Source organism: Anoplophora glabripennis, unplaced genomic scaffold (genome assembly GCF_000390285.2).
Source record: "Anoplophora glabripennis isolate ALB-LARVAE unplaced genomic scaffold, Agla_2.0 scaffold811, whole genome shotgun sequence".
NCBI classification, from domain to species: domain Eukaryota; kingdom Metazoa; phylum Arthropoda; class Insecta; order Coleoptera; family Cerambycidae; genus Anoplophora; species Anoplophora glabripennis.
This window is the reverse complement of record NW_019417047.1, coordinates 28,574-43,792: the sequence shown is the minus strand read 5'-3', so window position 1 is coordinate 43,792 and position 15,219 is coordinate 28,574. Positions and strand designations below refer to the sequence as shown.

At 32.3% G+C, this 15,219-nt stretch overlaps 3 protein-coding genes across 5 annotated transcripts in view; 1 reads left to right on the top strand and 2 right to left on the bottom strand.

Annotated features, from left to right (window-relative positions):
* Nucleotides 1-156: 156 nt before the first annotated feature.
* On the bottom strand, nucleotides 157-1,466 carry LOC108912456 (peptidyl-prolyl cis-trans isomerase H). Its single transcript, XM_018717687.2, has 3 exons — nucleotides 1,244-1,466; nucleotides 1,017-1,193; nucleotides 157-954 (listed from the first exon to the last, which is right to left on the bottom strand). Exons 1-3 carry the CDS (start codon nucleotides 1,325-1,327, stop codon nucleotides 661-663), a joined length of 555 nt encoding a protein of 184 aa, XP_018573203.1. The 5' UTR covers nucleotides 1,328-1,466; the 3' UTR covers nucleotides 157-660.
* Nucleotides 1,467-1,685: 219 nt separating this feature from the next.
* The window catches only part of LOC108912451 (peroxisomal acyl-coenzyme A oxidase 3), a 23,556-nt gene continuing 10,022 nt past the window's right edge, over nucleotides 1,686-15,219 (top strand). Inside the window, exons 1-9 of one of the 3 annotated variants that reach the window (XM_018717676.1) lie at nucleotides 1,765-1,881; nucleotides 1,944-2,222; nucleotides 7,866-8,174; nucleotides 8,752-9,071; nucleotides 9,619-9,898; nucleotides 11,390-11,633; nucleotides 12,867-13,100; nucleotides 13,302-13,456; nucleotides 13,601-13,888. In XM_018717676.1, the coding sequence (XP_018573192.1) occupies nucleotides 2,103-2,222; nucleotides 7,866-8,174; nucleotides 8,752-9,071; nucleotides 9,619-9,898; nucleotides 11,390-11,633; nucleotides 12,867-13,100; nucleotides 13,302-13,456; nucleotides 13,601-13,888 (1,950 nt within the window). In that variant the 5' untranslated portion in view covers nucleotides 1,765-1,881; nucleotides 1,944-2,102. The other 2 variants (XM_018717677.1, XM_018717678.2) reach the window with 2 other exon arrangements.
* LOC108912454 (Bardet-Biedl syndrome 1 protein homolog) overlaps nucleotides 14,025-15,219 on the bottom strand; it is a 17,666-nt gene continuing 16,471 nt past the window's right edge. The window contains exon 9 of the mRNA XM_018717685.1: nucleotides 14,025-14,098. Within this exon, the coding sequence (XP_018573201.1) occupies nucleotides 14,060-14,098 (39 nt within the window). The 3' untranslated portion in view covers nucleotides 14,025-14,059. The remainder of the gene's footprint in view (nucleotides 14,099-15,219) is intronic.

Below are 15,219 nucleotides of genomic sequence, written 5' to 3'. Positions count from 1 at the left end.
GCTTCCAAAAATGTCACCCACTAAAAGACAACTGAAGTGTTTACTTATGTAGAGGTTTATTTTCAATAAATATATAAATTTCTCCGACTTTTTTTTATTTGAAATTTATCGATATTGATTTATTAAAAAAATATAAAACCAATTTCAGAGTACAAATACATGACCAGTAAAACAAATTGACGGTAATCAAGTTGTTTTTTTCTACAAAACTAGTAACTGAATGTTAATAAATATCTATCAAAAATTGATGGACGTTTTGTGGCTAAAACATAATCCTATGACATATCATGTACAAAAAACTTCTTAAAAAAAACTATCGGAATTTTTTGTTGCTAAGTAATAAACTATGCAGGGCGATACACCAAATTGTAACAAAAAAGTTCCAAGCAAATGTAGATAGACATGAAAAATTTTCCTGGTAAAAATATTCTACACTAGTTTTAATTTTTCAAATGCCACCATTTTCCATCTTTTGCTTTCATTTCTTGCATAATTATTCCAAAAATGCCAGTGGCCCCCATAAAGGTTGCACCTTGTTTCGGCCAAATGGAAAATATTTTTATTTTATTTAAAAGAATGTATATTGATTTTTGCTTGTCTGAACATCAAATTAGAACAATCTAGATTATTGGAGAATTTTTAGTTAAATTCAGTATTTTGTTACATCTGTCCACATTGTATAATAGTCACGGGGATTTTGGGTTTATTATTAGGACCTGTTGGTACATTTTCGATTTTCCTCATTACTAGCAGACCGTCTATGACTCTACCAAAAATTACATGTTTTCCATCTAAAAAATTGCATTTAGAGCAAGTAATAAAAAACTGACAACCATTAGTATCTTTCCCGCTATTTGCCATTGAAAGAAGTCCTGGTGAATCGTGTTTCAATGTAAAATTTTCATCTGCAAATGTGCCACCACCATATATACTCATAACGCCTGTACCATCTCCCTGAAACAAAATAGTAATATAATATCTATAAAACAATATGCATTTCAGTAATAATAACTTACGTTAACAAAATCACCACCTTGGATCATAAAATCTTTAATTACTCTATGGAAACTTGCTCCTTTATAACCCAAGGGAACACCATCTTTTCTAAATTCTCCTGTACAAAATTGTCTAAAATTTTCACTAGATTTTGGAACAACATCAGCAAATAATTCAAATATCATACGACCAATTTCCTTAAAGCGGAGAAATAAGTTTTTATATACATAATATTGGTATAACCTACAGTCGTCCCTACAGAAACATCAAAAAATACAACAGGATTAGCAGGATGCCGTAGTTGGGCTTGTATTTGATTCCAATTCGGCATTTTTATTTTATTACGTAATATGCAACTAATCTGTTTCAAAATAAATATATAACATCTATGTCTCAAAACTTGAAAACACTAAAAACATAAATTGAAATTCGCATTCGCAACACAACACAAAACAGGGAGACTAGACAAGGTCTGTTCCAACAAGAGTCAGGGATTGGTTCCCAACAATCCCAACCGTTCGAAATGTTTGGCCAGCTAAATTCTAAATGTGTCTTCAGTGAATATATCGCAAGAATTAGTTGGATGCACATTTCTGACGGTTTGGAACCAATCCCTGACTCTTGTTGGAACAGACCTAAGGATTCGGAAAAATTGACAAAATTTGTTCAAGAAATGGCAGAAATTAGGGTGGCGCTAGTGTTCCATGTGTTTCAATGCAAGTGAATGTAGCATAATAAATACGAGTGAAGTAAGCAAATAACCAATTTTATTTTTTAATGAGTTTAGTTATAAGAGTAAATAAAAAATAAATATTTATTTACTCTTATGAGTTTAGTAGATGTAGATATATCTGGGAGGTATACTAAGTCATTGTACTCTAAACTGTAGGTATAAAATCGTTTATTCTTTATTCACTATCACCTGGCCATAATAACGTATTGTTTAGTAATGGAAATCAGGTTAAAGTCCAAAAGGCTAAAGTGTTTTTATATACATGATACCGCATTTATCAATTTCAATCACAGTCTACATATGTCAAACTGCAAAGTGCAAAACGAAATTTTAAATGATTATTAAGATAAATAAGGAAGAGAAGTGAAATAAAATGTTAAAAATTTTGAAAGAGTTTCCACCGGGCCCATTACATGTATATAGGAAGAAGGCTTCATTTGATTGGAGAAAGTTGAAAATATTTATTGACTCTGAAGATATTGTTGCATATGAGGTAAGGGTTATTATATTAGGAAATACATATTCATTAAAATCACTACCTGAGGTAATTTGATATTTTCTAATTACTTTTGTTAAATATATTGGAAGAATGTTAATCAAACTTTCCAAAGATTTCCATTAACTCTTATCATTTTCTGATATTTTTCTTGTTTTCAAGGTCTTTTACATGACCATTTCTCTACCTCGATGACTAATGTTGAAATGAACGACCAGGTGAAAAGTGATGTTTGATGCAGATTTTAAAAAGGTATAATGCTGACTGGTTTTCACATTTCTAAAATATAAGTCGAAATGATCTTGTGTAGAAAAGTAGTTGCATATTTTTTCTTAAATGAAAAGCATTTACCATTCTAAAATCTGTATAACACAAGCAAGATCAGTTTGACTTACATACATTTTTTTACAACACTAAACAAAGTATGGTGATGATCACTAAAAAAGAATTAAGTGATAATGTAATAAAAGTAATCGAAACTTTTCTGTTACATTGAATAGTAATATTCCTCTGCAATATTATTTAGCAAAAAATAATCTCAAAATACCTAATAGTGTAGCTACGACACCCAAAATATTGACCTATGGCAGTGATTATATACAGCGTGGTAAAAAAGTTCTGCATAAAATTCATATTTTCGTTAAACAATTTTTTTTCGAAAAACGGTGAGATCCGTCGATTTTTATTTGATCCAGGGCCCCTTGTTATGTGGAAAAATTTTTTTTCGATAATCCACTTACGGCAGCGATGACAATTTTTTTTTTTTAAATGACAAAGCATATTTTTACTTCGTTCAAGCATTCCCGGGTCGATTTGATTTATTTCTAAACGAATACGGTTTCTTCCAAATCACCTGGTCTGTTTGTGTACACATGCGATTTCAAATAGCCCCACAAAAAAAAGTCTAGAGGTGTTAAATCAGGCGAATGCGGAGGCCATTCGTAGACGGCGTTTGCACACGCTTAGGACAATGCCAAATGGTACAGGGTGGGCAATTCGAACAATTTCGTTAAACTTACACAAACATTAGTGTAATTTTACTCGTTTGAAATGTAATTTTGTCAACTTTGTCCTTTTCGGAGCCAGTAATAGTGTAAGTAGACAATTATCAATTATAAGAGGTAAGGTGCATTTTTCTGAAGAAAAAATTGTTATGTAAGACATCGAAATTTTCACACCGTTGTTTAGATAATTATCACTGTCATCAATTTCGAACGAAAAAAACGCGTTGTCATTTAAAAAAAAAAAATTATGTCATCGCTGCCGTAAGTGGATTATCGAAAACAAAATTTTCCACATAACAAGGTGCTCTAGATCAAATAAAAATCGACGGGTCTCACCGTTTTTCGAAATAAAATTGTTTAACGAAAATATGAATTTTATGCAGAACTTTTTTACCACGCTGTATATAACGTTCCGCTAATTTCTAGGGTAAATAGAATATTAAAAAATAATGTTAGTTTGGTTAATAAACATGTGTCCAAAAATGCCTCCTTCAGAAGATACAGCTCTGTAAAAGAGGCCCCAAAAATTCTTTTTTTTTTTAATTATCTCTGAGACGGTTTAAGATAGCTAAATGAAATTTAGACCACAAATAGGTTTGATTAGGTCTTGAAAGTTACTGCTGACAAACTTTTAATATTTTGTACAGGACCGTCCCTGGAGGGGGGGTGCCACTTATTTTGCCCCCAAATTTTTTTTACGGGGACATTTTTAATATTTTGGTAAATAATAATATTTTTTTAACAATTTGCCATAAAAATGGTACTCTTGCTTAAAGTCAAAAAAATTACCGGTTTTGGAGTTATTTGAGGTTTTAACTTGTTTTACCTAAAATAAGAAAATAATTTGGTTTACTTTTATTAAGTAGGCTTAGACTGCAGATTTTTCTTGTTTGACAGATTGGTTTGACACATTGTTGTTGATAGTTTCGGTTTGTTTAACAAGTAATAACGCTTTTAAAAACTTTGAAAATGAATGTGTACACTAATAGTGACTATACCGGTATGTTGTTAACATTAGGGGAATGTAATAGTAATGCTAAAGCGGCGAAAAGAAGATATGCGGAAAAATTTCCAGGAAGAACTGTTCCGGATGCAAAAACATTTTTGAATTTAGAGAGAAGATGCCGTGATACTGGAACCTTTAAACCAAAAAAGGTAAATTCTGGAAGACCACGAGTGGCAAGAATTCCTTAAACAGAAGAAAATATTTTAAATGTAGTTGTTGCGGATCCTACGATAAGTGTAAGAAATGTGGCAAGGGCAAGTAACACAAGTATTTCTAGTGTACACCGTGTATTAAAAGAACAATTATTGCACCCATTTCACTACAGGCAAGTACAAGAATTATTGCCTGAAGATCTCTTTTTGAGAAGTGACTATTGCGAATTATTACAAGCAAGAAAGAGACAGAGTCCTGATTTTTTACAAAATATTCTTTTCACCGATGAATCAACTTTTACTAGACAAGGTATGTTTAATAGTCATAACAGTCACTTCTGGGCCGATGAAAATCCAAAGGTTAAACGTATAAGGCATTATCAACATAATTTTAAGTTGAATGTTTGGGCTTCTACAATAGGCAACCGCCTTGTTGCCTACCATATTTTTGATGGAAATTTAAATGGTGATGTTTACTATGAATTTTTGAATAATCTTTGGTTTATTTCCACTATTAGAAGATTTGCCTCTTGATCTAAGAAGAAATATGTTTTTTATGCATGATGGGGCCCCACCTCATTTTAGTTCACAAGTTAGAAGATGGCTTAACGAACATTTCCCTAATCGGTCGGGGTGCCGATGCTCCTATCCACTGGCCACCACGGTCCCCTGACCTAAATCCCTTGGATTTTGTTGTGTGGAGTTTAGTTAAAGAAAAAATATATTCCAGCGAAATAAATTCCATTGAAGAACTTCAAGCGAGAGTTGAAAATAATTTAAGAATGTTAATTCAAGAACCACAGCCACTTCAAAGTATTATGTTTTCACTAAAAAAACGTTTAAGATTATGTATTCGGGAACATGGTGGACATTTCGAACATTTAATGTAAAAATCCATACCTACTTATTCAATATTTTTCTGTTTGTTTTGTGTTATTTATTGTTTTTTTTAATAGTTTCCTTTGTTTATTCTGTGTAAGTGTCATGCAATTAAAACCTCTTTTAAGCTCAAAATAATTTGCTCTAATTTATACTTGTTGTTTCTGAAACAGTCATTATTCCCTGCGTTTATTTATTATCATTATTTTATTTTTATTAATTCGGTCAGTATTACTTGCTAAAACCTCAAATAACTCCAAAACCGGTAATTTTTTTGACTTTAAGCAAGAGTACCTTTTTTATGGCAAATTGTTAAAAAAATATTATTTTTTACCAAAATATTAAAAATGTCCCTGTAAAAAAAAGTTTGGGGGCAAAATAAGTGGCACCCCCCCTCCAGGGACGGTTCTGTACAAAATATTAAAAGTTTGTCAGCAGTAACTTTTAAGACCTAATCAAACCTATTTGTGGTCTAAATTTCATTTAGCTATCTTAAACCGTCAGAGATAATTTAAAAAAAAAAAAGAATTTTTGGGGCCCCTTTTACAGAGCCGTATCTTCTGAAGGAAGCATTTTTGGACATATGTTTTTTAACTAAACTAACATTATTTTTTAATATTCTATTTACCCTAGAAATTAGCGGAATGTTTTTTGAAACACCCTGTATACAAAATATACATATTATATTAGAAGGGTGGCAATATGTTGAAAATTAAGGCACTTTTACTAAGGTTGAATTTAGTTATCCTTACTGCACATACCTAGTCCAGCTTATCGTTAAGTTTGACCCTGACTTTTGGGACACCCTTTATTAGATAAATCTTATATATACAGACTATCTTACGGTGATGGCCCATTAGAATATTTCTGGGATTATTTTGATTTCAATTTTGAAAATTTAGGCTTTGAGGTTTTTGGGGGTGGTCTCTTTAAATAAATTAATGTCATTGTTGTAGCAGCTCTGGTTATACAGGAAATTACCATCTACTTGCTACATACACCCTCTGTATTCATATCCAAACTCTATGCGTAATTTTTGGGGGACTTTATCAAACTTTCCCATATCTGTCTCTAATGGTCTTCGAGATATTTCAATTATTTCAAAAGAAGTTGCTTTTCGATAGCCTAATTCAAAATTGCCTATTTTTTACATCATGCAAACTGAAGTATTGATATTTGGGAGGGAGATAGGAGGATGCCTATCATTTAGTACAGTTACTTTAAAAACTGTTTAATTTTACATAAGGTGGTGAAAATGTATTGTTGAATTTGCTTAACTAAGAACCGCCACAACTTGTATTTTTTTGTAAATGGAGCACTGTATATTTAATCAAAAATCTGTTGTAGAATTTTACCCTTTATTTATCTATATTACACTTCCCTATACCTATAACAAATGATGACTAATGACATATTGGTTGTCTTGTTTTTAAGTTTGCTAGCAATTTCACAGCCATCATCGCAAGAAATGGTATTGGATCATCTTGAGTGATTAAAATGATAAGTAATTGTTACAAACACTGTCAGTAATATAAGTTAAGAGAGATAGGTGTAGGGAACTGTAATATGTTTAAATGGAGGATAAAATTCTACAACAGTTTTTGATTAAATATTTCATATTCAAAAATCAAGTTTTGGCAGTTCAAAGTTGAGCAAATTAGGCAAAAAATTTTGACCACCCTGTGTAAAATTAAACTGCTTTTAAAATAACTGTAACAAAGGATATTCATCTTTCAAAAATCAATACTTGCAAAATCTAGCAAATATCAGAGCTGTCACGATGTAAAAAATAGGCTAAGGCCGGGTATAGATGAACATATTGCACGCCACGTTTTTCGCGTTAAAATTAATACAAATATTTTTAAGTTTGTATAAGCATTATTTTTATTTATTCATTTATCGGACATCAATACCTTAACCAAAGGTTTGGGAATATAATGCAAAAAAATCACAGAAATAAAATACATTACATTACAAAGTAAATAGAGAATTAAACGCACACATTGATTCGAAACTTTAAATAGAACAAATTCAACTAAAATTAAAAATAAAAATATTTTCTAATATATTTTCCACTGAAAAAAAATATGTGTATTATTGTTATTGCAATTAGTAAGTACAGATTAAAAATTTGAGATCGAGATGAAAAGTTCACTTATGATTGGAGGTCACACCCAAATCATAAAAGTATTACTTAAGGACAAGTAAGAATTACTCCACTTAGTTTATAGTTAAATTCAAGGGTATGATTCCCAGGATAATAGGAAATGTATCAATATATCAATTTATCAAGGGAAAGTATGTTTTTGAGATACCATTCTTAGATTTTATTCAAATTATTCTAAATTTAGAACAATCATTTTATTAACTCCGTTTACCAGTAAAGTTTCATGTCATCTGCAAATAGCAAACAGTGGACATCCGGATCAAACACAATGTTATTAATCAAATTTATAAATCCGATATAACAGCAAGTGGTACAATGATGGCGTTATTTTATTTAAAGAGAGTATGGGCCGTCACCGTGATAGTCTGTATACGAATATACAAATATACATATATATTATATGTACTCTAGTATATAAATATATTTTTTTAGCACGATCTCTGCAAAGAATTGCAAAAATATCCAGAATATATTATTGACGATTCATCTATAAAAAATCTTCAAGAAAGAAGACATGTGGCAGCTAAACAAACATTCGCACATAAATCAATTCAACTGTTATCATTGGAAAGCCTAATTCAAAATCTTAAACGGCCAACAGCTTCTACAAGAATTATGATGCAATTTTTTCCAGATTCGACAATAAAATATAGTGTTTCAGATCGTTTATTTGTTACTGCCATTTTAAACATGGGCACCAATCGGCATTTACATTTTGTTAGTGATACAGAAGATGGGAAGGTACAGAAACAGTTATTTACTTAAAGATCTCTTCAGTAAATGTAATAAAACAATTGAAGTTCCACTTATGTCAGTGTCGTATCACATTCTAAGTGTTTTTGTCTTTTGTTCCATTAAAAACGAACGGTCTGCTACCTAGAAATTGGTTCTATAGTTGTATACCATTGTCCTTGCTCTAGGTTATAATATAAACTTGTCTTTCATTAAATGGATAATATATCTAGTTTTTCTCACATTGAACTGATAATGGGACCATAACCAAGCATGATGTTCATATGAAAAATACAATTTTGTCATAATTAAAAAATGGTAAATTAAAATATGGAATTACTCTATTGAGGACATAACTACTTATGGCTCTGCTCTACACTCGTATTTACAAAAATTTTAAATTGATTATTTCATTTATAAATATCCATTTGGCCAAGATATTTTTTTGAGAAAATACGGTGGCATTGGAGTGGGCTCGTAAGCCTACAAGTCTTTCACCGATTAACTGTCACTCTCAGTTTCCAAGATCTCAGTACTAAACATTGTAGAAGGTTCAAACTATATAATTTTAAAGATATGTTTTTAGATCTTTGGTTGTTATTGTCTGACAGAGATAGGACACGGAAGCAACGCCAGAGGGATGAGAACTGTGGCAATGTACGATAAAAGGACGGGAGAATTTATTTTAAATTCACCTGATTTCGAGGCAGCAAAATGCTGGGCTGGAGGTTTGGGCCAGGGTGCTACCCATGCTATTGTTTACGCTAAACTTTTGTTAAACGACACCGATCACGGTCTTCATGCGTTCGTTGTTCCAATACGGGATCCCGAAACACACTCGCCTCACCCTGGACTGACGGTGGGAGATATGGGGGAGAAAATTGGATTAAACGGTGTCGATAATGGGTAAGTAGTATAAAATGTATAAAGGATTTGTCAATTGTTTTGCAAACAAATCATGTTTTAAAATTGTCTAGTTTTTGCTCCAATGGGGTGCTGTCAAATTTTTTAACTACGGAACAAAATGAGAGTAGGTTAAAAAATAAGGAACCCATATTTTTTTTTCTTGTTTCATTTTGACCTCATGAAGAAGCTATCCCATTGTGGCACTATTTGTTAGTTACACGTTTTAACGAAAAACGGACATTTTAATTCGTTTCCCAAAAAAAAAAAAATTATTGCATTGCTCATACTGAATATGTGTTAATAATTCTATTAACAGATTTTTTTTCGATCTCATTGTACTTTCTGGAAGAATTATCCAAGTTACTTAGATTGCATTTGTTTAATTCCGCAATTGTCTGTGAAAAAAATAAAATTATCTCATATGTATTAGTTTAACACCTAAAATGTACAAAAAGCAACAGAAAAATTATTACAAATTCTTATATTTTTTGGATATCTATGCATTGATTAAATTATTTTCATAACTATTTAATGGATCCCGTTGCAGTTTTGTTGAATTTAATAACTACAGAATACCTCGTGAAAACTTGTTAAACAAACACGGAGATGTAACAGAAGATGGCCGGTATGTGACTACTATTAAGGATCCAAATAAACGATACGGTGCAGCACTGGGATCCTTATCTGGCGGCAGGGTCAATATTAGTTGTATATGTGAGGCGATGGGTACAAAAGCTTTAACTGTAGCTATAAGATATGCGGCCGTTCGCAAACAATTTGGGCCGGATGGTGAAGAAGAAATCCCTCTTCTGGAGTACCAGACACACGTAAGTATTTAAATTTCACACTGTTCCCATTAGTAAAGCATAAAATTGACAGATAAAATGTAATTTTTATAATCATTAAAAATGATTCTTAAATTTTAGGTACCTATGCAAAAGATTGTCTAAATATAATTATTACAAAAACACATGGCTGATATATTGAAATTAAATAATAGAATCACTCAAAGAAATATATTATATTCTCGTTCTCACATCACCCTTGTCAAAGACCAACACATAAAACTAACCACAACAGAAACATTCTGCCTAGGCTTTTCCAAGTGGCCTCCTTGAATACATATTAATGCATCTTAAAGATTAATAAGAAATTTGAGCTTGCTTATTAGCACGAAGATCTTTAATACGTGATTGAACATAACTAAGCACGAGTCTAAGTGGTTCTTCTGTGTTAAGCTGATTGTGGAAAATATGAGAAGTTTGCTACTAGCAATGTCGTACTCTTCTTGGCGTTTAACTCAAAAGTTATATGGCAAAACTTCTTCAGAAACTATTTTTAAATTCTTGTTGGCATTTAATTCTAACAGTTGTTAACATTTTTAGAAAAACTTCATTGTTTTTCCTTTTGTGACTATATACAGGCTGTCTACTATAAGGGGGCCACTCCTATGTATCTCGCTTAATACACGATGCACATCAAAAATCTTTATATGTTTTACCTACGACCACTACTGTAAATACTTAAAATCACACCGTCTGCGATCAACGAAAGATTCCTATTACGTACGGTAAAAAAATCGCACAGTTTGGTAAATAATTCGTAGTTTTCCTAGCAACCGCCTAGCAACACAATACAATACAAACAGTTTGTATTGACCGTAAGCAATTATTGTCAAAAAGGCATATTCTTTTACTAATGTTTACTATTTTACTGTTCATTACAATTTTTGATTCTAAATAAACCCTTGTTTTTGACATTTTTAAATTATTTTAATTATTTCAACTATTAGCATTGGAAGTTTCAAAGCCAAATAACTCGAAAACGGTTTTAGACAGCTACTTTCATAAAGTCTACCTTTTTTGTGTAAAAATAGTTGGAAAATAAGAATTTGTAACCAAAGATGAGATACCTTAAAGCACAAAAAAGTTATGTCGTTTTTAACACATTCAATCTACTGCAGCTAGCGCCCTCTATGAACTTTAACCAAAATGTGAACAGATTTCAATTCCTCTACTCAACAAACTCCAATCCCCAAAATTTTGTGAGGATATTTGCATTTGTTAAGGAATAAATTAAAAAAAAACTGAAATAATGTTTTACATTTAACACCCTGTATCTCTTTAACTATCAACTTTTGGACTAGGGTAAGTTCGGCTAAATCGCAATATTTTTACTTGGGGAATCTAACAATGAATTTTGGCCCATTACGTCGCGACCACCCTGTATAAAAGATTTCTTTGGGTATTCCTTAATATCTTTTCAAGTATCCCCGATTGAATGCCACTAGTGTAAATTGTAGTATCTTCTAATTTCAGCAATACCGCTTGTTACCTTATTTAGCTGCTGCGTATGTTTTAAGAATATTTAATACGTATTTAAGTGAAGTTTTTTACCAATTTTCTATCGACACTTTGACTGGAACTAATGTAGACTCACTACATGACACTGGGGTGGAAATACATGCCATTTCTTCGGCCAGTAAACCGCTCGCTGGATGGATAATGAAAGAGGCCATTCAGGAATGTAGAGAGGCTTGCGGGGGACATGGATATCTTAAAGGTAAATAAGTAAGAGAGCTTACCTGTACATTATGTTATGCCGTAAGTAGATAGGCGATTAAGAAAAATCGCAACAGAGATTAAAATTGTTGCGGGTAGATAAATATTTATCAGGTTTTTTGAATTTTACGTAAATGGTTTACAATTTTTGTATTAAAATAATGTCACATCCCCAAATATACAAATATTTGCTTAAGCGACTTTGGAGGACTTATTATTATCATTAACAACAGTAGATTTGATAAATATGTATTTTATTATACAATAACAATAGCAATGATAGATAACGGGTAGATCTGTAATACTGACTATATTGCCTATAAGTTCACAACTTTAAATTTGGATCGTACATCACACCTACCTGGTGCTGCCCCCCAGATGTCGTGGTCTACCGCGGTCGGCTGGAAACAGGAGTGTTTATTTGAATTTCGTCTCTGGTAGACGACATTCTGTGGCGCGGTTCGTTGGTCATTTGTGAGGTCACCCTCGAGCGTAGTCTGGCTCTGGAGTGCTTTGTGACTTGTTTTGGTTGAACGACGTTTGACTTGGAAAGTGAGGTGAAATTTCGACTTTGATTTTTGTCTTCTCCGTCGCTGATATTTTTCGCCGGTCTTCCCTGACTTTGACGCTGTAGCATCTCAGTCGTCAGAGCAGTTTTTGGCTCTGTAACACATAACGGCGGTTGGTTTGGGAAGTGTGGCGAAATTTTGATTAAATTTGATGGTCTTCCCTGACATTGGCTCTTTTTGGATCAGCGGTTAGATTGGAAACCAAGGCACAATTGGTGAATAACTATTGATTAACAAATCCAAAGGAAATTAAATATTAATCCCATAAAATATTTTGAGGAGGTTTAGCTTTTCCTGCCTCCTGAAAATCAGCCACTGGTTTATAGGTACTTTTTTTATGTCCATTGATACATAATTTTACAGGTATTTATTTCTGTTACTGTTTTCTATATATTGGATTCTGTGCAATCTGATTGGTTGTTGCCCCATTAATTGTGTAATCTGTTACGTTTATGGAAAGTGACACAATTTATGCATTTTTAGTGTATTAAAAGCATTAAAAGTGTATTTAATTCCTCGTCTGTTACCTAGAGATTGATTCTATGGTGGTGTACCTCTAGCTGGGTGCTAGTAATTGTTAATAATAAATAAAAAATATACCTATGTCAAATGTTTTAGATAACTCAAACTTGCACTTTTTTGACTCCTATTAAAATACCTTCTAGTGTCTAATATTGGAGATATAAGAAACAATCACGATGCCAATTTGACGTACGAAGGCGAAAACTATGTCCTGATTCAACAAACAAGTAACTGGCTCCTAAAATTGTGGCCTTTAGTATTAGAAGGCAGGAAAATATCAACTCCATTACATTCCGCAGATTTCCTTAGTACTGGGTTGGACATATTAAAGAGCAGATTTTCTGGTACTAAAACAGAAGATATATGTCGTCTGGAAAGTAAGTTATAAAATGGTATTAAATGATTTGCACCTAAACGCAGAGATTAAATTGAAAATTTTAACATTTTATTTAACTGCTTTGAAAAAAAAAAAGAACACTATTATAAACCCGATGACTTTGCATCTGAAATGGGGATCTTACCATTAGAAGTATTAATACTGTACTTAATAATTTTACATTTACAATATTAATTTTTAGCTGTCCTTTCGATCTATCAGTGGTTAGTCTGTTATTTATTGAAAATTACTTTTGACAAGGTTGAAAAAGATTTAAAATCGGGGAAAAGTATTTTCTGGGCCAAGAACGATTGCCAAATATATCGTGCCAAGAATTTGGCTACCGCCTTTATACAAGTAAGTATTTCCTTTCTTATACACACAGTGAATTTTTAATTTTCAGTTATTTTCAATCGTGTTATAAATGAATCGCAGATTTGCATACTAATAAAAAATAATAGGTTATTTAACTTGCGTAAACGATTGTTTTATTTTTTTTAGCATTTCTTCTTAAGACAGATGATGGAAAAAATTAAGGAGGCCGAGGACGGTGCCGTGAGTAAAGTTCTTAATAATGTATGCTTGTTATACGGATTGTGGTCATTGGAGAAGCATATACCGACATTATATCAAGGAGCATATTTTCATGGGTCCGAGGTTGCATCTTTAATTCAAGATTCAGTTTTAAAGTTATGTAACGATTTAAAAAACGAAGCTGTCTCTTTAATTGATGCGGTGGCGCCTCCAGACTTTATTCTTAATTCGGTTCTAGGGGCCTCCGATGGAATGGTAATAATCACAAGTTATTTATTTAACTTCACTATTTATTCAGGGTTATTCTAAATATACAGGTTGTCACGTAAGTATCTGCTAATCTCTCGGGAACGTATAAGGGTGATCGGAATAGTACTAGGATTTTCTTGATGTCCTCAATTTTATATTAAAACTGATCTTTTACTATTACAAGGTATCCATGAAAGCACTGGCCCTAATGCATATCTAAAAAATAGTATTTTTAGTAAAGAAGTATTGCCATCAATTGTCATTTTGGGACAAAATCCTTATTGACAACTTTCCTTAACGATATGTGAATTTTTAATGGTGTGATTCTACATACACATAAAGGCGGTCTTCCACTAAATGGATAAAACAAAAACAAAACACAAACTTGTGTCGAATAACACAGAACTGTAACTTTTCGCAAACTTTTTGAAGACTGGCGTGTTTTGCGACAGTTGGAGTTTTGTTTTTTGGGTCCCGCTTCAAGAAGGCGGTTTTCCACTAAACGGACAAAACAAAAACAAAACACAAACTTGTGTCGAATAAAACAAAACTGTAACTTTTCGCAAACTTTTTGAAGACTGGCGTGTTTTGCGACAGTTGGAGTTTTGTTTTTCGGGTCCCGCTTCAAAAAGGCGGTTTTCCACTAAACGGACAAATCAAAAACAAAACAAACTTGTGTCGAATAAAACAAAACTGTAACTTTTCGCAAACTTTTTGAAAACTGGCGTGTTTTGCGACAGTTGGAGTTTTATTTTTCGGGTCCCGCTTCAAGAAGGCGGTTTTCCACTAAACGGACAAAACAAAAACGAAACAAACTTGTGTCGAATAAAACAAAACTGTAACTTTTCGCAAACTTTTTGAAGACTGGCGTGTTTTGCGTCAGTTGGAGTTTTGTTTTTCGGGTCCCGTTCGAAAGCGGTCACGTCAAAAGGTTTCGACGTGTTTTGAAACTCAAGTCTGTTTAGTGGAAAAGGTCGTGTTGTGTTTTCTATTTAAGGAGGTTCGATACCGAAAAAAAAAATGATAAGAAAGTTTTCAAAGCAATTGAAATCTGTTAATAAATATGCAAACTATCTCGTGTAAAAATATCAGATCGATTGCCAATGCAGTTTTTTTGAAAAATGATATTAAAAATTATGCTCTTATACACAGGCTCTCATGGGAGTTGGGGCAAAAACTTTAATCAAACGTGAATATTGCTCTTAAAAATGGTTAGGATCGGGAAAATAAAATTGTAATTAAAGAATTAAATATTACTAAACATTTTAAAACAATAAAAATATGCACTTACAATGTAATTATTGAGATAATGGAATGAATATATAACGTTTTGACAA